Source organism: Pipistrellus kuhlii, unplaced genomic scaffold (assembly GCF_014108245.1).
Source record: "Pipistrellus kuhlii isolate mPipKuh1 unplaced genomic scaffold, mPipKuh1.p scaffold_m20_p_13, whole genome shotgun sequence".
Classification (NCBI taxonomy): domain Eukaryota; kingdom Metazoa; phylum Chordata; class Mammalia; order Chiroptera; family Vespertilionidae; genus Pipistrellus; species Pipistrellus kuhlii.
Window position 1 is genome coordinate 43,484,675 of NW_023425438.1, and position 27,092 is coordinate 43,511,766.

At 35.4% G+C, this 27,092-nt stretch overlaps 1 protein-coding gene across 5 annotated transcripts in view; it reads left to right on the forward strand.

Annotated features, from left to right (window-relative positions):
* The window catches only part of CTNNA2 (catenin alpha 2), a 1,074,738-nt gene that overhangs the window by 1,038,817 nt on the left and 8,829 nt on the right, over positions 1-27,092 (forward strand). For 3 of the 5 annotated variants that reach the window (XM_045580946.1, XM_036435853.2, XM_045580944.1), the window contains one exon: positions 7,011-7,151. The exons of the other annotated variants lie outside the window; for them this stretch is intronic. In XM_045580946.1, the coding sequence (XP_045436902.1) occupies positions 7,011-7,151 (141 nt within the window). The remainder of the gene's footprint in view (positions 1-7,010; positions 7,152-27,092) is intronic. 5 annotated transcript variants of the gene reach the window in all.

Here is a 27,092-nt window from a genome sequence, read left to right on the forward strand (position 1 = left end):
ATGAAGCTCAACCAGCTGAGTCATACTGCCCAAGGCTGCATATGTATTTTTTATACTAACAAAATATAGAAACACAGTTTAGAGGTGAGGAATATTAGTTCCCTAAGTCCTCACGGTGATTGAATGGAGTCTTAACCTGTTCCTGAGGGATTGAGTAACGACCCTAATATGCACTTTTGTTCTTTGCCTTTTAAATCTCTTCTTTCCAAATGTAAATCCATTTCAATTGCATTATGGAGAGAGGTTTGACAAGGTGAGCAAGTGTAATTTGTGACATTGATAGGATTTGAATTGGTGAAGTGAAAATTAAAAATTGGAGAATAAGGGTTAATTACAGTCATTTATTTGTACCACCTATATTTCATGTCATTTAAAAAAATAAACTCGGTTAAAGGTTAAAATCAACATGAATAGTTATGATAATAAATGAAAAACATTCAGAAAAATACAGAAACTGATAATATTCAAATCAATCTTCCCTAACATTGGCATATAATCAAAGATACATGGATATGCACACACATAGATCCAAGAGATACACTTGATTTGACATTTACTCCATTACCCCCTGAATAAGCAATAAGAAAAAAAAAAAAAAAAAGGTTGACAACTATGACATGTCTAATCCAATACAATTCAGGGAAAAGAAAATGTGCGATTTAGTTGTATAATATATATATATATAGTTTGTAAACATTGTGACTTGTTGAGATGAAAGTTGCATTCCATTTGAAAAGTTCCATTTTTCCTCAATATAATGTGTATTTTGAATTGAGATGAAACAGTCCTTTGAAATAAGGATTGTGCCTGATTATGCAGACCTGTACCTTAAGCAACTCTTTTCTGAGAATCTCCTTTTTATATCTTATCATCTTTACTGACCACAGTGTAGTAGTAATGGAAAAAAAATCTAAATTTCTAGCTATTTTAATTAGGGTTTGGAATGCATCTTTGTGCTCATTTTATCAGAGGGGTATGTGTTTAGGGGATTTGCTGCAGTTCCAAAGAATTTTGCAGTTCCAAAGAATTTTATCCACATCTTTCAGAGGGAAGGCCATTAAATATTTGTGAAGTATTTTATCTAGGAAGAGTAGGAGAGTCCAGAACCAAAGAGTAAGATAAAAACAAAGTTCAGATTACGAATGTGGATAGAGGGATAACCATAAGAATACCAAATAGTTTCTTATCATTTGCAGAATGGCACAATTTTTACTAGTAAGATGGATTGTTTTATAATTCTATCTTTCTCCTAAAAACATACCCCTAATCTAATGAGATAGGAAAAATATATCCATTCATTTCTTCCTTGGTTACATTCATGTTAGTGTATATGTCTTTAATTTTTTTGTAGTCCCAATTATGCAAACTTTTAGAGAAAATAAGCCATCAGTGGTGGTTTTTTTTTTTTTTTTTTTTTTTTTCCCCTGCAAACTCATTGTCCCAGTGTTATAAAAGTGACATTTAACAAACTCCCGACATCATTTTTGGAAGAAAGTCAAAACCTCTTTGGGTGTCAGTTATCATTGAAAACTTTTGTCTATTCCACCACATCTGTGTAGGTGTCTCCCCAAGTAGTTCTGTGCAAGGGAGGATGGTATACTGCTTAAGATGTGGCTTTTCAGTTAAGCACCCAATGACAGTAACCCTGCACTTACCAATGTGATCCATTCTATCCATTGAAAATGGTTATTCATTGATGGAATTAAACCAGTTGATTATCTTACTGAATTGTTTTATGCATAGAAAAAATACTTTATATTATAATGCTCTCATTCCAGAAAAAGAATAAATTAAAAAATAGACTCTAACTAGTACATGAAGCAAGCATATAACCCTTTTGCTCTTACCTGGAGAGAGAGAGGAATTGACCTAACTTGGATCTCAGATTGATTGGATTGCATCACTTGTAAGAGTAGAAAGAGTTAGTGGCTTTAAGAAGACATTTTTGCCTCAGATATTCCTGCCTCAGAAATGTCAATGCCATTACCTGTCATTCAGTCATTGAACTTTCATTCATTTGGATTTTAGAAGTTTTATAAAGCTTTGAAAATCCTCTAGTTAAAAAAAGGCAGGCAAGTAATTTACATCTTAATTTATTAGCAATTAATGCCTTAGATTCAGTTAATATTCTGCGAATTATGTGGCAGCCAATGAATGATAATATTTTTTGGAAACATGAAAATTAGACACATGGGAGATACCTTGCCTAATGAGGGACAATGATATATATTTTAATATCTGTGAAACACTAGCAACCCTATTTAAGAAGTAATGGCTTATAACATTTTCTCATAAGACATTATTCTAATTTTTTCAAATATATTTTTTGACCTCAAAGAGGAAGGGAGAGGGAGAGAAATAGAAACATCAATGATGAGAATTATTTATTGACTACCTTCTATATAATCCACACTGAGGATCAAGCCTGCAATCCAGGAATAAAACCTTGACTGGAATTGAACCCTGGACCCTTCAGTCCACAGATTGAAGCTGTATCCATGGAGCCAAACTGGCTAGGGCCATTATTCTAATTTTGAGATACTGTCTGAATGTGGCAATTGTCAGATTTTATTCAAAGATGTTCATTAATACCTTTTAAATAATGTCTGTAGTAGTGTCATAGGACTATCTCCCCCTCCCCCTTTTTAAACTAGTTTTCAATATATGAGGGCAAATTCAGTATACATGTTCCCTTTAATTGAACCAATTATGGGAATCTAAGGTCTTGAGTGGATACCTTTATTTAGAAACAGTATCTGTAATTCAGTTCTTGCTTTCTGGTTTTCCTGTACACATTTGAATTTGTCAGCTCTAGACAAGAAATACATTAACTTGAATTAGTTACATAAATCCATTGTGATTTTCTTCATTGTTGTTCCTACTTGGAGATGCCTCAAAAATTCTTGGACTGAAAGCAATTGAAGAAAAAAAAACACATGTGAACAACTTAATATAAAAATAAAAGATGAATTTTAAAACCATAATCTAAATATTATCTGGGGATTTCATCATTGATTTTGCAAAATTTTTCATTACCTCAGATAATGAAATATAAAAGAAATAAAGAGACCCTGCATAGCAAAGCAGAAACAGAATTTTTTTTTAATTCTATACTAGGTTTTATAAAATTTTGAGAATATTTTTCTAGAGGAAAATATTTTTAAATGTTTCCATATGTTGTTCCTAATTTCTAATTTCTAATGAAAGATTAATCCTACTTTCTAATGACAAAACTATTAGAATTTTAAAGAGTTGTATTATTTATATAATTATATTTTCTGATTCACTGAATTCAGCATTTCTATTGCATTCCAATTACATAAAAGGCATAGTGCTAAATATTGGTTGGATAAAAGGATTCAAAGACCTTTATCTCTAGTAGCAAATAATTTTCCTGAAAAAGATACATTTTTTTTCCTGTTCATTGTGCTTTTATTAGATTGTATAGTCTATTGTTTGTTGTTTTTTAAGGTTTTGTATTTTGTTTTGTTTTTTTATCTTAGTGTTCAGTATTGTCAGCCAAAAGAGCAGGGTGTTGATAGCTATCTCTGTGTATTCACTGTGTTTCTTAGTTTACTATATTCTATAAGTAAAAATGTGTTTAACTTACTATCATTTGCATTTTGCCCTTATATATTATTTTGCCAAATGCTTTCTTCAGTTTAACTTAAATGATTTATGAAATATGGCTTTGATCACAGCCCTTTGAAAAGAAATATGTGGCATGCTATGGCCCATGTATCTTACAAATAGGAATGACTTCTGGATGGGCAATGTGGCATTTTCTTGGTTCAGATATCTTTTATGCTTCAGAACACATTGTCTTACTCAATTTTGAGCAGTCATATTTCTTCTGGATAATATGTTTCAAATGTTTTATACCAATCCTATTTTCTTGAAGACAAACTTTCTTAGACTTTCGTTTTCTCTTACATTATTAATACTATGTCTTATTTGATTGCTTTTCTCTGACTACTTTCATCTGTGCAGATGCCTTACTGATAATGAACTTGACTTCCTGGAACTCTGGTTAGATGTTCTGTCAAATCTGCACAACTTGTCTCTTGACCCCTTTCATCCATGTCCTTTTGCAAACCTGTTTTGCAAATGAGAGATGATAATATGCTGGACAAGTTTCAGTCAGCAACATCTTCTAAGAACCATGTACTTTTTCAAACCTATATGAGAGAGAATCATAAAACTAACTCAAAACATAATCTTTTTATCTCAGAACCCCTGGTTCAAATCTGTTGCTATCAAAATTGGATTCTCTCTTGTAATTTCTCTTCAATAACATTTTGATCAAATTGCATGCCACTGCCTGATTATGGCTTCCATGGTGAATTATTTCATAAATACCTCGGCAAGTCATTCTTTCAGAGTGTACACATTATTCGACCTTACTCTTCTCAATTCTTTTCACTAAGAAATAAAATAAAAACACTTTGCTTTCAACAAACAAAAAGGTAAAATCAATTCTACATCTCTCTGGTCAGAACTGTTATATTCATGACTTCAGTAATGGGGTCTCTTGACTGAAATTTTGCAATTCATATCTTGTCTTGAAGGGCGAATTAATCCATTCAGTTAATGCCATAAAAAGCATGCATCAAATCCACAATTGATTTTCATAAACAATGTCAAGAAGCTAGATCCTAAGAATAGTTGGAAATTATCTGATCCCAGCATTGTATTCTTTGTCAAAGAAAGGTTTGTTATTTTAACTAATATAACTAAAGACATCACATTCAATCACATTAAAAAGTCAGCACAGTTCACCACTCTGCATCCTTTTGATGCAGCCTAGTTTTGCATTGGGTTCCTGAAGTCAGGCTCCAGTTTCCAAATAAACAATAGATAATAAGAAATAACAATAGAGTATAATCTAATTCTAGTTCTCTTTGTTCTAACAATAGAGTATAATCTAATTCTAGTTCTCTTTGTTCTAACATTTAAAAAGTGTTTAATCCCATTTTTTATTTTAATAACACAGGGGGAAGGATACCTTTTCTGTTAGATAGTACAAGTCTTAACCTGTTTCATGGAAGAATGGAAAAGTGCATCAGTACTCTCAAAATAATGAGCTTTAAATTTTGTAAGAAAGGTGCTATGATACAAATAAGTTTATAATAAGTAATAATCATTTTGAAATCGAGAAGTAATGATAATGGCAAAAAAAAAATCTGTTTAATGGCCAAAAAAATTTTTTTTTAAAAACCAAATAGATTCATTATAAAGCATAAAATAAAACAAGGGTAGGCCAACTAGTCAGTGATCTAATATGTAGAAATTGGAAGACAGTAAAACTGTATAGGGCCATTAATTGGGAAATCTCATGCAACAAAAACTGTCAAATATGGAAGTTGAATTTATACTTGGAATTTTTAAAAAAATGGAAATAGAATAATGAAAATACAAACAGTGTATTGTTTCTCTAATATTAGTATAGAAATAGTCAAATATAAGGAACATTTTTTATCTCATAGCTAGTTTTTTTTGTTTTTTTTTTTCTGTTCTATTATCTTTAATTCTCTCAGGATATTCTTTAAATGTCATTAGCATTCATTTTGAAGTAAAAGATGACAGTAATGTTGCCAAATCTGTAACTAGTTTGAATTTTGTAGCTTCTGTGTTTCAAAATATTCTCTAATTTGTCAATTTTTCTTAATTTTAAATTTTGATTACCAAATGCACTTATCTATTCAGTGAGATAAGGATGACAGAACTGGAAATAGAACTACATTGACTTAAAACAGAAGGGAATAATTTCAAATTGGGAATTTTATCTGCATCCAGAAAATAGCCAACTAGGCATCACCCATTTATTATGCCATGAATTACAGCTGTTACTTTGAATCTTTATTTTTGCTAAAATATTTTGATGGTGAGAGGGATCTGGCTTCCATGTGGATGGTTTCTGGACCTGCCTATTTTTCAATATCACCCCTTCCTTTTGTTTTATTATAATAACCAATTAACAGCTTTGAATGGTTCACATTTTAAACTTCTAAATATTCATTTGCAAAAATGAAACAAAACGCAAAAACAAAACATAACACAAAAACCTTACTTCTCTCCACATAAATTTTCCATCTTAGCTGTTTTAAATAGTTCAGAGGTGTAACTAGATGACTATAGCAGAATGGCATGTGACAAAAATGTTTGTCACTTCACATCACTGAGGCACTTAAACTTGACCTCTCAGAGCAGCAGTGCAGTGGACCTTATGACTGTAGAAACCTTGCTGTTTTTCTCCAGTTTTTAAGGTGGGCTCTAATGACCCCCTTTAGATGTATATGATATTCAGTATAAATGGAAAAATTTAGTCAAGACTATCAGTAATATTTTATGTCAAAATAAACTTCCTAAAGGTAGACATAGGCATTGGTTATTGGCTTATCTTTGAAATTGTGCTTATCACACAATCCACCCATGGATGCAAAATTGAAGAATAAAAAGAGTTGCAGTTTTAGCAACAATGAATGCCTTAGTTCTTCAGTGATTCCAATTAAAGAGGTAAGTATCCCCTTAGTATCATTACTGGCTGGATGTGCAGAGGCCCGAGGGCTTGGTGAAGGTCACACAGCAGGGCAATGGAACTTCCAAGAAAGGCATCTGACACTCCCCATGTACCGTTCCAGGCTTTAAGAGCTTCAGCCCTTGCTTTCTCTCTTGGTGATCTTTGGTGCTTTAAATAGGGGATTCATCCCCTCTGAACCCACTATAGTTGTCCCTACAATGCCTGACAAGGCGGGGTCCTTCTTCTTCCTCCTTCTCTCAGGTGGTCCATATACCTGTTCAAGAGAACCCATGAGGAATCCTAGTGGCCGGGCTGTTTAATATCACAGAGGCCTACCATCTCTTTCAGCACCTAATCCTTCATATGCCTCTTTCTCCCAATGACCCAATCCCTCTTCCATGCCCCTAATCCCTTCCCAATAGGGTACGTTTTATTTTTTTTCTCTTGCTCTCTCTCTCATGCTCTCTTTTCTGTATCTCTCGGAAATCAGACAGGAGTTCAGAACACTTTCACTACCTTTTATGAGGTAGATTGTGATGTCATAGATGGGGGCAGGGCTAGTCAACTTTCTACCCACCTCCCAACCTGTGCTGAGGGAGCTCCGATCAGTGGAAGCAGTGATTCCTCCATGGTGAGTAACTTTGCTTTCTAATATAACCTGTCTCATTGTAAACATTACTTTTGAAAGCAGGAAAATGGGGTTTTAAGGAGGTAAAGATGCGACCACTCAGGCCCGCTTTACTTACTATTAACCAACATTGGAGAGATGATCTCATTTATTCTCTATATAGATGAAGGATTCTACAGCACAGATACACTCTTCAATTGTGATCTAAACTTGAGAAATGAAACTGGTATTTTCATTCCTCTATTTCTGAGTCTTTCTTCCCATGGGGACTGAAAGTCATTACGTATGAGGAATGAATTCATTCTGTACTCCTTCAGTGAGCTTCTTGAAGGAAGACTAGTTAGGTGGATGCATTCTTCTTCATTTGAAAGATTTCTGGATCACAGAATAGCCTTTATCGATGTTTGCCCAGAAAATCAGTCTGCTCTTCCAAAATTGTGGGTTAAAATGGTGAAGAAGCTGATTCATTAAAATTGCCAACAATTTTGGTGTTGATATAAACAAGTGAAAGTGTTTCTAATGCTAAGACTAAAAGATTTACTTTTTTAAAAAGTCACCATTCTTGCAAGATTAAGGGTACAGCCACATTTCAAGGTGCCACAACCAAATTTTCTAGCTTTTTGTTGTTGCATGCAATAATATTGATGCTGTTTGGTGTGCTTTCTTGGTAGTTATGGGCTTTGAAAAGCTACTGTCCTTTGTCTCATTGGGTTTTCTGTTACTGATTATTTCTTTTATACGGCTGAGTATTTAGAAAGAAAAGATCAACCTGAGTGAGCATTTTCCTCCACCTTCCTTGTTCACTCCTGGGTACCTATTAAAACTGTCAACATGTCAGCTTCTATATAAAAGGGCAAAGGAAGATAACAGGTGGTTAAATCTGTAAGGGATGTTTAGCATCAGGGTGGGTGGTTTTGAAAGGATTTGAACATCAGAACCTGAGGCCCTGTTAAAAGCATCCTCCTGTGGATCAGGAGTATTACAAAATATTTTAAGAATGTATCACTTATTATTTTCAAAATATATATTAATTGGCTAAGTATGGATACTAGTGTTGAAGAATTGGTGGCAGTTTAAAAGAAGGATTCCTTTCTCATCAATAGCTTTCCTATTATGGGTAGATCTTCTTGCCCCCTCCTTCCCAACTTAGGCACTTTAACAGTTCACAACCAATAGTCAAAAAACAAAAACAAAAAACAAACAAACAAAAAACGGACTGAAGCTAGATTCTCCCCTTTTTGTTAGCTGGGGTGGAGCAGTGTGGCAATTTCTGGTGTAATTTTCCCACCTAAGTTTTCTAACTTGATATGACTGCAATGGTGGTGATTTCAGGTACAATAATGAAAAATAGAGACAGGACTGGCCAATAGGAAGATTTGGGTGATAATCACCTGCAGTCAGCTTAGTATTGCAGTGTGGATAACATCACATACGTTGGGTGAGTCCTCTCAAGTCAGTGGCCTACATCCCATTAAAAATATTAGATCCCTGAAACTCCAGTATAACTCAATTTTCAGTGCCAGAAAAAAAAAATCTGATGTCTAATCATAGCTCAAGTTTTTAATGTCTTTTATCAACCCTCATACAGCTGCCAGGTAAGAAATGCTCATATTTTACAAACCTTGGAAAACAGTCATCTTTAAACTTCGTGAGTTAAGAACGGTTGTGTTGTGCGCTTGTGCAAATTTAGAGTGTGTGTCATGGAATGCATTGTGTCTGCACTTGTTTATCCTCATGTGCATGTGTCATTTATAGTGGTGTTCAGTGTTTTCTTTAAAAATTCATTTTGTATGTATTTAAGTTATAATTTAAAAATACATACAAATAATTTTTGCTCTAAATGAAACAGTGAAGTAGAACAGAAGTTGAATTAATTTGGGATCTGAACACTGTTCCTATTTCTGTCACTGCCTAATTAGGTAACAACATAAATTTCTTGTCTTTTGGGGCCCCATTTCCTCATCTGTAAAATGATGATAAATGATCTAATGGATATATCCTAAAGTATTTCTGCTCTAAAAATCTATAGTTTTATCATATATTTTTGAAGGAATGGTTTATGGGGAAAATTTGTTGAGACTTTTTTTTTAATAGGTCCCACAATTAGTCAAATCAGAAAGAAAATATTAGTCTAAACTATGTTTTTAAAATGTACATTATATCTGATGTAGTATTATTTCGTTAATAATTTAAGTGGGTTATATACTTTTAAATGGACAATATTAAGCCAATGATAGCTAGCTATGTGTTGATTTAGAAAACTAATGAGTTTTTTTAACTCTGTTATTCTGATTTTTTATATTTAAAATAATACTTGTCTACTAAGAAATAGATGGAGCTAGGTCTCTTTGAGGTTCTAACATTCAAAATTACTTATGCAATATTGCAAGAATTTTATTATGGTATTGGGGAAGAGTTGATGAGCTAGGAATTGGTGGTTACTGAGCTATGTGCTATGGGGGATAAAAGCATGTATAGCCTGATTCAGTGATCAACAAACTCATTAGTCAACAGAGCCAAATATCAACAGTTACAACATTGAAGTTTCTTTTGAGAGCCACATTTTTTAAACTTCTTCTAACACCACTTCTTCAAAATAGACTCTCCCAGGCCGTGGTATTTTGTGGAAGAGCCACACTCAAGGGGCCAAAGAGCCGCATGTGGCTCACTAGCCGCAGTTTGCCGACCACGGCCCTGGTTTTTACTCTTGAGGAATGTACAACCTTTTTGGGAGTCTAGATACATGCCAAGTGTCAACTTTGAAGTGAACACAGTGAAGTGTCAAAGAACCAAGAAATATCTCAAATATCCCTATGACAGGGGTGGGCTGGATTACACTGGGAAGGCTTTCTGAGAAGCTGAGGCCATCAGCTAACCTTGAACAGAATGGTTTAGATTTTTGTTGTTATAAAAAGGACAGCAAGGAAGCATTTTCGTCAGTGAGACCACAGAACTGTAAATGTTCCAAAGAATACCTTGTGTTTAGATTTGCCATGTATAAAAATCAAGGTCATTGCTCATAGTCCTGTGCTGACTTTACTATATGTGATATACCCGTTTAGAAGAATTGAGGAGGCTGCGAGTGAATTGCAATGATTATCCCATATGATAAAGAGTTAATATTCTCTTGCACAAGATGGCTGCCCCCATGTGGTCAAAGATGGCCAACACAAGATGGCAGGCAGGGGAGGGCAGTTGGGGGTAATCAGGCTGGCAGGCAGGTGAGTGGTTGAGAACCAGCAGTTTCAGATTGTGAGGGGATGTCCCAGATTGGAGAGGGTGCAGGCTGGGCTAAGGGACACCCCCTCCCAGTGCATGAATTTTATGTACTGGGCATCTAGTTAAGATATAATTAAGCAGCTATTTTCTCAGTCACAACAAAGTTTATATGATAACTCACAGCCACAAATGTGGAAAAGAAATGAAAGGAAGGAATTAAGGACAGTACTAAGGACAGCTCTGAGACTTCCTGGTTTTCCAAGGAAGTTAGATAGGGATTATCAATTACAGGTTTAAAAATATCAATGGTCATGGAAAATGCCTATTAGCTAAGGAGAATCTATGTAACTGGGGTGGTTTTCCAAAACAAAAGGAAGCTTCTCTGAACTCTGAGCAAAAATCATCTCAAATAGCCAGTATTTAGAAGGTTTTAACACTAAGCCAAACTAAACATGATGATGTAAATCTCTTTTCCCCATACACACGGAAAAAGGTTATTGATTTTGGCTTCTTTGTCCACCATGACAAAGAAGAATGCTTACATTTGAGAGACTCTTTGTTGTTATAAATTTTCAGCATAAACTTTGCATCATATAGGGGCACTGTTTTCAGTATTTCTTACCAAGTTCCTTCCAAGTTATGACTTTGGCCTTCATGACAGACTGATATTTCATGAAGAAAACTATATTACCCCATCCCAGATTCTAAGGACTTGGTCTATGTCATCCAGTGCAATGTTTCTTAACTTCCTATCATGACAAAAATTGATTTTTAGAATATATTATCTCAGAAAGTCACTTTCAAAAGCTAAATTTGACTAGATGGGAATGATTAAGTCACAAGATCAACATGAATTTTACAAAAATAGGAACTCTCTCTTAAAACTTTCTTCCAAAAAAGTCCAAGTAGGACTTCCATAAAACTTTGTGGGATAATATAGATTATTAATGAAAGTTAGAAATGTTAGAATTATTTTTGTCTCAAGGAGAACAATGACAAGGATGGCAACTCTTTCCACCTTCTCTAATGTCCCTAAGAGGTAATTTTATAAAAATTAGAATCTGTTAGATTTACAATTCAACAAACATTTATTGGGTAAATAACATGTGATATTCACTCTCCTATGGATGGACATGGCATTTGTATGGATAGATTATAATAATCACTTGAACTAAAGTATATTCAAAATGATGGGGTCATTCCATAGAGAAGGGGAAGAGGAAGCTTTATAAAAAAGGTACTATTTTTTAAGCCTTCCTATAAGTGGATAGGTGTTTCAAGATAGAGGAGGAGAGAAAAGGATTAGCCCAAAATAGAAAGAAAAAGATCACAGTATTATGGCATGGATGTCTTCTGAGCTGACTGGACCTGCAGATGTCAGAGATGGTAGAAAGATGGAGAAAAGTGAAAGATGAAATTAGAAAGGCAGGTGGCAGCTAGATATAAAAGAAAGTTTTCAATCCCTTTCTGACTGTAATGAGTGTTTTTCAAAGAAGATCATCTGCATTCTAAACCCAGATAGGGGTGGAAGGAGACTGTTAAAATGTAGACACCTTGGCCATGCTGTAGACCTCTTGAATGCAGCATTGTAGGGTATAGTTTTTTGGATTTTGTAGTTAAATGTCCCATTTGACCTTCAACCCATACCAGGTGATTCATTTTCACAGCAAAGTTTTGGAAACTCTACAAGACAGCAAAACTGATTTATTATATATCTACTAGGGGCCCGATACATGAAATTCAGGGAATAGTAGTCCTTCCTTCCCTGGCTGCTGGAACTTGCTTCCCTCTGGCACCCAGGACCCAGGCTTCCCTCAGAGCCCCAGCTTTGTCCAAACAGATGCGCGCTCTAAGTAGCATATTATACTTTTATTATTATATATGTTCTTGAAAAAAATCAGGAAAAAAGTATTCAAATATTAAGATTAAAAGATGGGGAAAAGTACATTTGTGGATTTAAAAGTAAACTAAGAATGTTTTTGAGAAAACTGTTTTGAATTTTGCTTAAGCATAAGAAGAACTTTCAAAGATGATGGTTATTATGTATAAAAAATTACTCAATAATGCTCTTAATCTCCTTGATGGAAAGGCATGAAACTACACACTTTAAGGGCCTGCCTTGCCTATTTCATTGTTCTGATCTGGTACAAGGAGTTAATGAAGGTTAGAGCTAAGTGGTTTCTCAACTCTCAAGTTTGCCAGGATAAGTGGTAGAGGCAACAGTCTGGGACAGTGTTTGTTTCTGAATGGCATTCTTTGGTAGAGCTATTTAGCTACTCTACAATTTTAATTAGGTGAACTTCATTGGAAAAGTAGTAAATGTGTATATTAACATTCCTGTCATGATTAGAACAGTCAGGCTGTCCTGCCAGTCAGTATAGGGCCTGATATATTATGGCCTATATCACAAAGTATATTACTTATATGTTTAAATCAATAATCATTTAGAAGTGCTCACTTTCCCCCCTGTTATTCTATGCCAGTCAGTCTGTATAGAGAATTATACAATTGCTCAAAGATGTAAGTTAGAAGTAGCTTTCCTTTGACTAAGGTGTGAGAATGAACACTGATTTGGAAGAAGATAGGTCTCAGATTACAGCACTGAAGCCCAGTTCTAGATTTAACCCTCTAATTGTTTTACATATAGTTCACTGTTCCATATAACCAGTGTATTTCATAAATCTTTTTGAGAGTTTCTTTGGTTGGAACTCAAGAAATGATCAGGAACCTTGCTTTTTCTCCATATTTATCTGTTTGTGCTGATAATTGAAGCAACTTCTTTGGCAGAGATGGTAATACTGTCAGATTCTAAAAGCAGTTGACTGGTAGGATGACAATGCCTGCCATTAACTGAGTAAATTAATTTGGCATTTTGGCATGATGACCTAAAGACTTTTTCCTTTTAGTTTTCTTACCATTGATGCACAGCTCTGTGATTGCCTTTATCACACCGACCCAGGCAAATGTAACCTTAGGTGGTTCTAAGAATGTGTGCCAGGCAAAATTATTTACCACAAGGTCCAACCTCTTACCTGAAAAAAATCATGTCACTATTATCTCCTTGGCTTTTAAAGTCAGAAATCTGAAAAATTAGAGGATACCCTTTTCTCTTAAGGTAGGCGTTAAAATTTGAACAAGGTGTTGCTGTTAGGTGTGAATTTGGAAATCGTGCGAATTTGGAAATCAGCTGTATGTTTTACAATCTCAGTGATATTGTGCAATATTATGAATCTGTATTTTCACTTCTGACTTATAAATTGGAATAGTAATGCCACTTGGGGTAGCTTATTATACTGCCTAAGTGAGGACTTAGTAAGTTCCTGGCCCTGTACTAAGCATTTTAAATGCAGTCTGTTTTTACAGTCATCCTATAGAGGAGACACCATCATTTCCATTAAAAATATCAGGAAAATGAGGTTCAGAGCATTTAAGTAACTACCTGGAGGTCACACAGTCAGTGGTTGTTACATAGCAGGGCTTCCGGAAGCCTGCCTTGATATTTTCTCACAGCCTGGTGAGCTGTCATTCCTGCTATGACACTGCAATGTGATGTCTTCCAATTAACCTGTAAGCTCCATAAAGATAGCAAATATATCTGAATGTTCATTTTTCTCTGGATCTTTGCACAATGAGCACATAATGCATGTTTAATATATTAGTTTCTCTGCCATTCTTATTGCTAATGTAATATTATCACACTGAAAAATCCCACTAAGTGATTCAGAAGTCTATCATTAATTCATTCATATATTCCTACCTGAAAGCATGTGACTTTATTTTAAATATTAGACTGCAAAGTGTATTAAGATTTGATGAAGTAATTCATTTTTTTTCTAGCTAACAAATTTCTTTGTAATTGACTTTTAAAATTTTGGTACAGTAAGTAGACTTTAAAAAAAGATTACAGTATAGGAACATACAGAATTTCTTCCAAAAGAACTGAATTAATCAAATTAGTCATTTACTTTAAAAAGGAATTAAAAGAGCTGCAGTGCCATGGTTGGTTTCATTTGCTCTCCCACTTAAAGGTCATGATATATTAAAATATTAATTCTATGTAGATGTTAAATGTTGCTTTATAATTAAGTATCCTAAATTATTAACACCAAATAGTAGTGTTAGTAATTTTATAAAGCCTTGTACATGTTTTAATTAGGTTTAATTGCAACTGCATATGATAAGTTATCCAAATAGAGTTTGTTTCTCTCTCTCAAGAAGGTCTGTATTGTTCAAGGTCAGTAGAGTAAGCCCAGAATCTAAAATCAAGGACTCAGGCCCCTTCTGACTTTATGGTCTGCTCTACTTAATATGAGGCTTCTATTCTCAAGTGCATTTTTCAGTCTAAGATGAATGCTAATTCCCCACCTTACCATTTCCCACATAGGAAGAAAAGTAATGAGAGCAAAACAGTGGGCTGCTTAGCTGTTAGCCTCCTTTAAGGAGTCTTCCTAGGAATATTTGTTTCCTCGCTTCAACAATTTCTTACATCATATGAAGAATCCAGAAAGAAAAAAGGAGGGAGAGTTAGGCATGGGTTTGTAGATCTTCTCCATTGAATAGAACATGAATTGAATTCTGAATCTCAATACTGTGTGACCTTGAGCAAGTTTCTTGACTTCTCTGAATATCACTTTTCATGTGTAAAGTGATAATGATATTTGTTTTATTACATTGATATAAAAATTAAATGTGTTAGTATATGCCACACACTTAGCACAATACCTAGACTGTAGAAATACAAATTAAATGAGTAGCTAAAGTTAGAATTTGGATGATGTAGGTACCCTTTTGTTCTCTCATTATGTCAACTCCAGTTGAGCCATTAGACATAGAGCAGAAAACAACCAGCTAAAGTTCTGCCCTCATATAGATTGCATTCTCTTGGCATTGGAAGTCCTAGAAGAATTGCTTATAGATAAGTGATCCATGAAAATACAGAAGGGAATGATCTTAATAGAGAAGCGAAGTAGTGGTTCTCATATTTTAATGTGTAGAAGATTCATATGGGTAGCAGATTAAAATGGAGATTCCTGAGCCCTGCCTTCACATTTCTAAAAGTCGTGCCAGCGAACAGGAATCTGTATTGTTCGTAAATGTTTCTTATGCACCCGACTTGTGGATCGCTCTTTGAGAAATACAGGTCTAGGAAATGGAGGGATGAAAGCTCTATGAGCTATGGTGAGAACTTTCCAGGATTTGGCACCAATTTCAGCCCTTTCCTAAGAAACCCCTTGAACTTGTTCTATTAAGCTATTTTAGCCTTGCCTCATCTGGGTCATTCTTAGTTTCAGTGATTTGTAGTGGTTGTCCATTGTAGGATGATTAGTAGATATCTCTGTTGTCTCCTTTCCCAGTAGTGACAATCAAATGTCCTCAGAACTTGCAAATATATCCTAGTTTGGAGAGACAAAATCACCCCCGATGAGAACCATAGGTCTGATTGAAATCTGACCTTTTACTTAGAATATACAGACTATCTGAAATGGAGGCATTTACCTCTTCTCTCTGAAAGGGTGGGAGATGGCAGATAAAATGATTCCAGTGTCTCTGGCATCAGAGAGGGGTTGAAAACTTTCCTACAGCAAGACTCCTGAGAACCCATCACAATCATCCTCTGGCCATAATCTTAATACGTATACCTTTTCAAAGCCTTTACCTCCATTCTTAGTTACCCCAAATCTTCCTGTCTTAAATGCACAAGCATTTTTACTCTCAAAGGCAATTAAAAGCTTTGGCAAGAATGTTGTTTAAAACTTTAACCAAGGTAAAAATGACTTCAATCTCTTGCTTTTTACAAACAAGGATACTAAAGTTAAAAATACAATTGTTTTTAATAGCACTTAAAAAAATAATTCCTTTTCACAGATCATTGCATATCACTTTAGCTATTCTCTGATGAGATAACAAATAAGTACTTTAAAAAAAAATAAGAAAAAGTAACAGTTTATATTTTTAAGAAATCATATTAAGAAATGAAGCAGGATGGTCTCATTGAGATGCAAATTATTTTATGCAGGTATTTTTAAGATGATATTTAGCTCTGCAATGCTGAAATTGTGAGTGAGCCCTTGAAATCAGGTTATAGGTGGAAATAGAATGTTTCACACCTTAGTATTAATTTTATTTAAGAGAAAGTTGGAGAATTGTAACAGGTGGAGAGTCCAAAAATAACAGAGATTGCTTCTTTCAAAGATGTAGCTGTAGCATATTTGAAGAGTTTGCCTTGGCATTTTTTAGTATATCAGGTAAAGAAATAATGAGGTGGTCTTTATATCTTATTATAAATATGGAGGTGATTTAACTCTGTCAAAGACTAGATTCACAGGGACTCCAAGGTAGGAAATGTGCCTTGAGGAAACTTATCTTAATACTAAGCATGATTTTTAGTAGGGGCAAGTTACTGTACTAGACGTTCTCTAACCCTTTAATGTTTATCTTTCTTTGCTGGTGAAAAGTTGTGATTTTTCTCAAGTTCATGAAGTAGTTTTATTTTTCAAAGAAAATTTCTAATATCATGGATTTGAGGCTTTCTTTAAAGGGACCCACTGGTATTTTTCTATGATTTGTGGCAATCCTGTTATGCATTTGCAGTCTTTTGAGGATAGTCTGGCCTTTAATCTATGGATTTGAAAGTCCTTTGTATAGCTCAACCTCTTTTGCAAAGGAACAGACAATATGTTGTCCAGCTGTACAGGCACTTTGTTGGACCAAAGAGATAATATTTCCAGTTTTAGATGGAATGGTCTGGTGCTTTTGCTGCATTTTCCCTAAAAGCACAGTCCGGGAGAAACAGACTGCGAGGTTCCAAACCAGGCCAAGCCTGGCAGACACCTCTATAAAGAAGTGTCCTGGCTTCTCAGGGGAACCACCTTAAATGCCCTTTGTTTCTTACTGTATCCCAAAGCAGTGAGAGCTAAGTCTATAGCTAAATACCCCTGCACCTGGAAACTGAAATTGTGCATTTAAATCCCTGATTATTGTCTTATTAGCCAGTTGCTTCTCTCTAAGCTTCAGTTCCTTTACCTATTGAACAGTGAGGATAAAGTGATGGATCACTTTTCCTGGTGAGGATTTTGTGATATAACATACAGGAAATATATAATTGCTTGGGGTGTTAAATATGTATTGATTCCGGAAAACATCCAAAGTACATTTAACAAATAAAAGTACTAGTAATCAACTTGTATGAGTAGGCTGGCCTACTCACTAGGGGTATATACACCCAATCCCATATGCTTATGGACAATGTGCCAGTAAAAGCACTAGGAATTACTTGTTCCTAAGTTGCCAGAAATATTAACACTCCAGACTTGAATGTATTCACAAAATTTTTGAAGCGAAAACAGCAAGTAAACAACTATTGGACTCTAGCAAAAAACATAATGCAAAGTGAACTGGAATTACCAAGAACAGTTCCATGGATGAGCTGGCTACTTATATTACAGTTCCATGGATGAGCTGGCTACTTATATTACAAGAATGGTTTATTTCATTTTTAAAAAATATATTTTATTGATTTTTTACAGAGAGGAAGAGAGAGTTAAAAACATAGATGAGAGAGAAACATCAATCAGCTGCCTCCTGCACACCCCCCACTGGGGATGTGCTCACAACCAAGGTACATGCCCCTGACTGGAATCGAACCTGGGACATTTTAGTCCTCAGGCCGGTGCTCTATCCACTGAGCCAAACTGGTACCAGCGGTTTATTTCATTTTTAGTTGACTCCATGCATCCCTCTTTTTGGGCTGCATCCAATAGCCAGTGTTTAGGTATCTAAAAGAAGGTTCCTGTGCTTTATTTGAGAGTCACATGTCTTAACAATTCTCCAAAAATGGGAAAAATGAGATCATATCTAGACTACCCCAACCATACTTCATCCCTTGTCATGCCCACTGTCAGGTGGAAGAAGAAAGCTTCCCTCCTATTGAGAGGACCTTGTTCTTGTTTTGCTAGGGATATGGTACTCTCACACTATCCTGTAGTCTGTGCAGAGCTTTTTGATCCTAAAGTTCCCAGGTAATTCAATAAATTAAGGTGAAGATTTTAAAAGGAGTTCTAATGGTACCTGGAGGTTATGCCATAATACTTTATAGTGACATACTTATTTAAATGGTGTCTTAGATTTGCCTTCTCACATGGATCTCAGAATAATTGATGAACTATAGAATATTAATAATCCCACTTTACAGTTGAATAAATAAAAGTGGAGAGGTTACTAGAGTGGCCCTAACTTTCACAATCTAACTAGCAGAGGCAAGATTAGATTAGAGCCCGTTTCTCTATTGGGTAATCTTGTGCTTTGTGCAATGTAAGGACATTGCTAAATTCTGTCTTCCATAGATTAGTAATTGAACAGGAAACAGTATATAGCTGTTAACCATTATCTACACATACTGTGTTTGTTTTTTAACTATAATCAAACAACCTCACATTATATCATACTGTCTATTGTATGGCAGACTAAAAGGCAATGTTGTAGAAATTGAGAATTAATTTTTTTATGTTTGGTTAAATAGAAAGTGGTATATATGGTGACTAGAGCAGTGATTCTCAACCTTTCTAATGCCGAGACCCTTTAATAGATCCTCATGTTGTGGTGACCCCCCCCCAACCATAAAACTATTTTTGTTGCTATTTCATAACTGTAATTTTTCTACTGTTATGAATCATAATGTAAATATCTGTGTTTTCCATAGGCTTAGGCTCTACAGCAGTTGAGAACCGCTAGCAGGGTCGCCTAAGACCATCAGAAAGCACAGATATTTACATTACGATTCATAACAGTAGCAAAATTACAGTTATGAAGTAGCAATAAAAATAATTTTATGGTTGAGGGTCTCCACAACATGAGGAACTGTATTAAAGGGTCGTGGCATTAGTAAGGTTGAGAACCACTGGACTAGAGGAAGGCAGAATTAGAAGTTATTTGATCAAGTCTTTTCAAGATATTTCTTTGTAGATATTTTTAGCTGCAAGAAAATAGTAAATAGAAAATGATGTCTCTGGTACTTGCCTAGTTCATATTTCACAAGAATCACAATTGCAAAAAATTGTTATTCCATTTTTCCCTTTGTGTAATAAGGAAATTCACTTCCTTACTGCTTGGTCACATAACAATCCCGTGAACAGTTAATACCCATTATAACTCATGCTTAGCTCCAGACAAATAGCACCAATAGCCAGAAATAAAGAGTTCAGATACAGCCTATGGTAAAGTCCTGGCCAGAGAAGATGATATCACGGTAGACTGATAATATGAATTTTGTGAACAGAAGTTTACAAAAATGTTAATTTTTTTTATTTCAGTTTCCTCATATGTAAAAAGGGAATGATGGTATATACCTTATATAGGTTTTGAAGGTCATTTATTAAGTCATCAAGCAAACACAGCTGAGTGTCTCATACATGCTGATACTATTAATAGGGGAAACAATCTTTAGATAAAGTTTAGACTTTTATACACTGAAAGCAATAAACACAAAAGATAAAATTGTGATTATTTTCTGAGAGAGCCTAATCCTGAAAGTCTACCACTGAGGGCACAGCAAGAAAAAGAGATAAGATTTGTATTATAATTTGGCTATATTTTACTCAAGTATGTCCCTAAATTGCACACACCTGTCAATAGAATGCCTTTTAATAATCTTCCATGGAAGAATGAACAGGTAGGAGACATGTGGGAGTTGGGCATGGGACTAGGCATTAAGCCCTTGGGCAATTCTGTCCTCTCATTTCCTTATCCATCAAGTTGCAATTATTTAATGACATTTTGCAAATATTTATGGAAGACCTTTTTTAGGTGTTTGAGATATAGCAGAGGTTGGGGGAAAATAAATAAGAAAATACTTGTTTGGATGGCGATATGTTTTTAAGACAGCAAATTGAGGAGGTAAAGGTAGTAATGGAGTTGCAATTTGAAAAGTGAAGTTAACCAAGTTGCTGATACTTGGTTAAATACTTGATTGAGGGGCCAGGACTTAAGGTATTTGGGGGAAGAGCATTCTAGGCAGAGGAGAAAACACAAAGGTCCTGACGTGGGGAATGAATGGTCTGAGTTGTAGCCAAGGGACCAGCATTAAGGAGTGGAGTGAGGGAGAAATCAGAACTATTGGGGACCAGAGCATATGACCTTGAACACAATTTTAATAGCTTTGAACTCTGATTTAAATGCTGATCCACTCAACAATGTGGAAAAATGGCATTATGGGAGTGTATTAAACAGGATTATTCTGGCTCCCATTTAAACTAAAGGCAATAGTGTGAAGAGGGTCAACAGGGACATCTATGATACTTTCAATAATAAACAAAAATAAAAAGACTAAAGGTAGTAAGAAGAAAAAAAAGGAAGAAAGGAAACAAGCTAGTGGAGATATTGCACAATTCTAACGAGGGATGCTAATGGGTTGGCCCTAACAGTGGAGAGGGTGAGAGGAGGTCAAATAATGGATGTATTTCAAAGATGCTGCTGGAAGGATATAATGGCAGATTGGATGCTGGGTCTGAGAGAACTAGGTACAATGATAAGATTTTGAAATTTTAACCTATACAGTTGGAGGAGTAGGTCTGAGGTAGAGGCATAGTGTTAACCTTAGAGCTCTTGCCTGTGTCCAAGAATGTTAAGAAGAGTCAGTAGGAAATCTCTGCAGAAGTTTAGATCATCCCTCAATGTCAGGGGCTTTTATTTGTATAAATAGCAACTTGTGCAAGAACCTTAGTGTCAGCTAAATGGAAGTTAATGACTTAATGCTTACAACTCATTCAGTTGTCTCCTGAACTAAAGATAGAAAACCTCTATCTGACAGTGTGAGCCCATGGAAATTATTTGAATATGTGATACAATTGGTGAATGGTATATATCCTAAAATGGGAAAAGCAGTGACCAGGAAGAAAGAAAAAGATTTGGAGGCATTATTCTATGTCTGCTCAAAAAACATTTAAAAGTGGGCAGAAAAACGTGTTTAATTATAAAAAGCTATGGATCAACTGTTCAAATTTAAAACTAATTTAATTAAAATTACTGATTTTAAACTATACATTATACGGAAGATCTCTTATGAACCCTTGAATAATGATACTCATTTCTTCCTGTCCAAATTATCATTCCTTTAATAAAAGAGCTGAAATTTTGTTAGTTAATTATTTTGTTACATATGTTTCTATCATTTCACTTCAATTTACTGCATTATATTTTAAAAATCATTCTTTATGAATTATGCGAGGAGGAAATTATTGTAATGAGGGGGAAATGATATTAACATACTACTCTTAATCAAATCATTGGCTTTGGTGGGTTAGAATAGAGGGGATGATTAAGTTTTATGTTATTTTCTAACTTTCCTCATTTGCTAGTAATTGCCTAGCCTATATTTTGAGAAGAATTCTCAGAGCATTTTTAGGATCAGTAGAACAAAGTACTGTTATTGACTGAGCATGCTTGCTAAAGGTACCAATGAAGAAATGACAGCAACTGGGCACTCATCAACCATCCTTGCTTTATTAGTTCTGAAAGAGGCCTGGAGCATTGACAAGTATGGCTTGTCTTAATGCTATCCACTGGTTTTTTGCACCTGTCCTACTTTCTTTCTCCTGGCCTTTCCTGGTCATAACCCAGGCAATGTCCTTTCTTAGATTTTGACTTTTCTTCATCTTAGATTTTTTTTCTTTAGAAAGTCTTTTCTTAAGACCTGCCCTTTGCTAACTTATTTGATTAATAAATGTGAACACAGTATGTACAAAGGCACAAGAATGGTATACTCATGTTCTGGAAAATGAGTTTGTGATGAGCCATTCACAAACCTGTCAAGAATATGTATATTTAATGCCTTAGCTGGAGATGCAGGTGCTCCTTTCAAGACTGAGGTAAAGATTTAAAATAGCTCATATCTTACAGAAAAAGATTTAAGACTTTAAGAAACAAGTCTAGGGAACCCAAGTGCTTGACAGAGAAAACACAGGGCTTGGAAGGTTGATCTGCAGTGATTGGTGAGCCTTTCTAGACCATAAAGGACTCCATTTTTGAGGCACCTGGGACTCTCAACTGGCTTCTGACAACAATATAAGATTTTAAGGTATTACACTTTCCAGATATCATGTCTTATTAAAAAGAAAAGGATGCTATCTTAACCAAAATGAACAGCTCATATTTTTGGAATTAGGCCCTATACTTGGTTGGGTAAAATATTTTATACTATTTCTTTTTATGCTTCTTAAATTAGACCTTCAAACATTGTCTTCAATTTATCTCCTATTAGAGCTTTCTACTTTTAGAGCTTATAGATGTTAAATGAAGACTAAATGTTTTTAGATATTTGGGGTGTCTCATTTTTATACAAAATCCTCATTTTTGTGTGTGCTGAATCTTGATTCCTCCTTTCCTTCAGATAAAGAACAGAACTAGAAAAGAAACAGATTTATTATTTTGTGTGTGTGTTGATGTATTTCCCTTGGTAAACTTCATGCCTTTCTCCCTAACACATTTAAACCAGAAATATTGAGGCATTGAGAGCAAGCCAAGATTATACTAGGTTTAGTAAGAAGATGGTTACAGAGAACTCCAAATGCTTGATGGAAGAACCTTGAAAAAGAAACTAAAAGGGGAGGACTTAGAGAAATATAATTTTAAAGAGTCCTTTCTTTAATGAAATGGTAATTTAAGGAAAGATAAATCATAGTAATAATAAACACTAAGATTTATCTCATTAATGCTAAATACTTAAATGTGTGGTATTTTATTTCATTTTTACTTTAAAAATCTGAAGCGGATAGAGCTAGACTAAGAAGCTCTCTCAAGATCACACAGCTGGTGACAGCTTACTCAGGCTTTGAACTAGGGTGTTGAATCCAGAGCCTAGGCACCATAAGAAAGGAAAAGATAGAAAGGGAGAGAGAGCACAAAATGTGAGAATATCTTACCAGAGGGAAGAAAATGAGCAGGAGTTTGAAAAAAAGGGGGTGAGATAGAGGGAACTAGGATCATAAAGAGAGGCAGCAAACAGTCCCTGGGGAGTGGGGTCTAGTCTTCAACTCTTTTCATCCAGGACCCGGGTAGCAATGGAGGCTTCAACCAGCACTTTCCACTCACCCGATGAGAGGGACATGAGCTTGATGGGAGGTGACTTTCCCCAGCATAGGTATAATTCTAAGTTATACATTTCCTTGGGGATGAATGAAGATAAGTTTAAGAAGGGAAAAGAATAACCCAGGGTTCTCAGATTATGCTTACTTTTTAGGCACAGTTCTCCAACAACCAGCACCCAAAGATATGGTCCTTGACTCTGGTTTGTTCATCACTTGGTGGTTACACTTGTGTGCTGGAACCTAAGAGCCATTTCATAGCCTTCAGCATATTCCTACAAGGTTGGAGGGTCTATTAGTGAATACTTATTTCTATTGGATTCTTGGACAATGACTTGTCCTAGATTTGTCTGCCAGTCATATTGATACTGCTCAGGGAGGGACAGTGGGGGAAATAGAGGAATCAAGATACTCTATTTATGCTAGCTGGCTCCATACTCTATTTATGCTAGCTGGCTCCTTCTATGGAAGTCTAAAAGGAGCTTTAGCCTTTTGAAGAATTGCTACAAGGTATGAACCTTGTATAGTGGTGACACAAAGATTGTCTTCTTACCCAGGATTATCTTCCAATTAGGGTGGAAGCTTAAAACTCCTTTGGTAATTCTCCTACTGGATTTATTTCTCAGTTTTGTTATGTGGGAACGACCCAGAGAGGATGAGTCGGAAAATTGTGGGAAAAGCGTTCAGGGAGGAAGAGATATAGAAAAAGGAGGTTGAAACTGCCTAAGCAATGCCTGTTCATAACTTTCCAAGGGCCAACATACCTCAATACTCCTACTTCTCCTTGGGATTCCAAGTTTAGCAAGAATGCCTTGTTTGGGTTGCACAAAAACTGTACTGCCTTTAATGGTGAGAAAAATGGCCCTAAGCCATATTTAGAAAATTTGTTGACTGCAATTAAGCCTTCATGGGAGTCCCCAAGGTTTACTTACCTATAATTGAAAAAATGCAAATGAGACAGTTAATCAGTGGACTGGCTGACGATGAAGTGCCTACTACCTACCTAAATGAATTAAGAACGAAGACACAAATATGTCCACTTGAGAAAGTTACCCGAGAGCCAGTTGGCAAATTTCTCAGCAACATTAAGGAGCATATTTTTCTTAGCTTGACTAACATTATGCATCAACCTATCTTGAGCCACTGTGTGCAGGCTTCTTAACTAGTCTTCAGTGTTGGTGGAGCACCAGCTGCCTCCATGGCATCACTCAAGGTAACCCGGTAGAAAATAACATATATCTTGCCCTCCTTTCTGTCATGGTTGACTCACTACTTAACAGTTGTAAAACATTTGCTTTTCAAGATCCCATAATCAAAGGGGAATACCCTCTGGGATTTATCCAAGTCTATTGGAGTGATCCCACAGTATTTTCACTAGTAGTCATCAAGGATTAGTAAATGTTCTCATACAAGTAGCTTTAATGCAGCTTTTTTTTAAACAATAATCACACTATACATCGGATGGTTGTTTTTCATTTCAGCCACCATACTTAATATATCCAACTAATTTTTATCCCCTGATTTTAACTCCCACCCAAATGCTTTGCACTTGTCTTAATACTTATGTCTCCTACTTGATCTAATTAGCAATTATGGTGTCAGTAATTAGTGTACAAAAGAGTATATGCAGCATTTAGATAAAAATATTTGTCAGTGATCTTTGTCAGTGATCTGTTAGAATAAAATCAAAATGTATTAAACAATTTAATTTAAATACAGGAGTAGAGGTGCAATTGATAACCTATCAAGTTGTTTTTGACAACTCTTGTCCAAATGTGGCCTCCTGGAAGAGGGAGGTATAGATGTTTTATTACCTTTGAGACCTAGCAGATACTGAGGGAGCATAGTGCCATAATTGATTAGTAATGTCTGTTGTGGCCACCACATGGGTGAATGGCAAATTGCTGCCTTGTGATCACCCCTGTTACTATCTTAACAGGTAGGAATCTACCTTTGCTAACTCATTGCATTGATGACTGGTGAGGAAGAGTGAGTGGACTAGGGCACAGAAGTGAGGGCTCACCACAAAGGAATTGTCTTTTTTTGCAAGTGTGTACACAATCCACAAAGTGGGGAAAGATCCAATTAGGTTGAACCTTTTCCCATGTCTTTGTTTGCCTGAGTTATTACCTTGCACTGGCTAGAGTTTTTAAAAAAGTGTTATTGATATAGACTCTGGGAAAAGCAGGCAGATATTTCAAATGTATCAGAGCTTCTAAGGAGATCAAATATCTCTTCAAAGCCTCATGGATTTTTTGAACATGGAATGTTCTTGTTGGCAGATAATAGGCACTGATGCTCTGGGTTCCTTACCTCTCATTCATTAATAGCAAAGTTGACTTGCTGCAAAGTCTTTTTTTTTTCCTTCCCTGCAAGCAATTTATGACTTGCTTTGAGTAGATGACTATTTAAATGTAAATAAATGACCAGTTCTAGTGGAAAGATTCCAATTTTCTCCAGGTATTTGCTTCCAATTGATTGTCAACTCTCCAATCACAACTTTCTCCCTTCCCAACGATACCCCAGGCCTGAATGTCTATAGCCTAGTTCCATTAAAATACTTCTGGTTCTTATGTTAAACAGTAAGTTATTCCTATTAAAAGATGTTGTTTGGTTAAAATGTAGTCTAACCTTATTTGCGGAACAATTTTAGCATTCTCAGAATTGGTAGTGCTATTCCCTCTGGTTGAGAGAATTAAAATAGCCTAAGCCCAAATGAGGTTGGGTTCCCACTCCTGGGCACTGCTAAATTTTTTGAGGTACTCAAGGCAAATTTTTCAGCTTTATTATATTTCAAAATCACCTTCAAAAGGATTTGGTTTCTTTTATTCTATTTACCTTAGCCAGGAGTCTCCTGGCACTTGCATTATTTTGAATTCAAGGAAAGATTGCTTTGTACCTGGGATTTCTAAGAACTGCCATTTGTGGTTTATTATTTTTTGGTAATAGATAATCAGCCTTTTGAAAATAGATTTATTTCCAGGCTGCATTTCTAGCTCAACATGCATATTTCGAATGGATGAATGCATAACTCAGTGGAATTTTTAATTTTCTTCTGGAATGAGTAAATGGCTTAGGATATCAAAATGAGAGGGCCACATATAATATGTTATATGTTGTTAATCCAGTGCATTTTTCAGGACCTCTTTCACAGTTTTTGCACCTTTGACTATGCTATTTGTTTTTAATGAGTATGTTTTTAAAAGCAGATGTTAAATTTAAACTGCATTTGTTTTATTGTTGGCTGGCCCCAGGAAATTCACCGTTACTATCAAAAGTGATTGCTAATTATTTAACCCTTTGCACTCCGCTGTCCCCTCTCAGGGGACATCGGAATTCTAGCGTATCACTCGGATGTCCTCTGTCAGGAGGGACATTGCAGTTAATTAGTGATTACGGGGAATTGAGTTAATTCAACGCACGTGTCCGCCCCAAAGTAGCGTCGAGTAGCTGGTAGCCAATGTCCAGAATGGTTCAGAGTGCAAAGGGTTAAACTAGAAAGTAGCCTTGGCTGTCAAGGAATAGTTAATATATTTCTTGATGACATTATAGCTTCAATTATGAAAATAATATTGAATTTGATGTTGAAATTATAATGCTGAGAGAATTTTTAGTCACTTAGTGGACTTTTTGACCTGATTAAAAATAT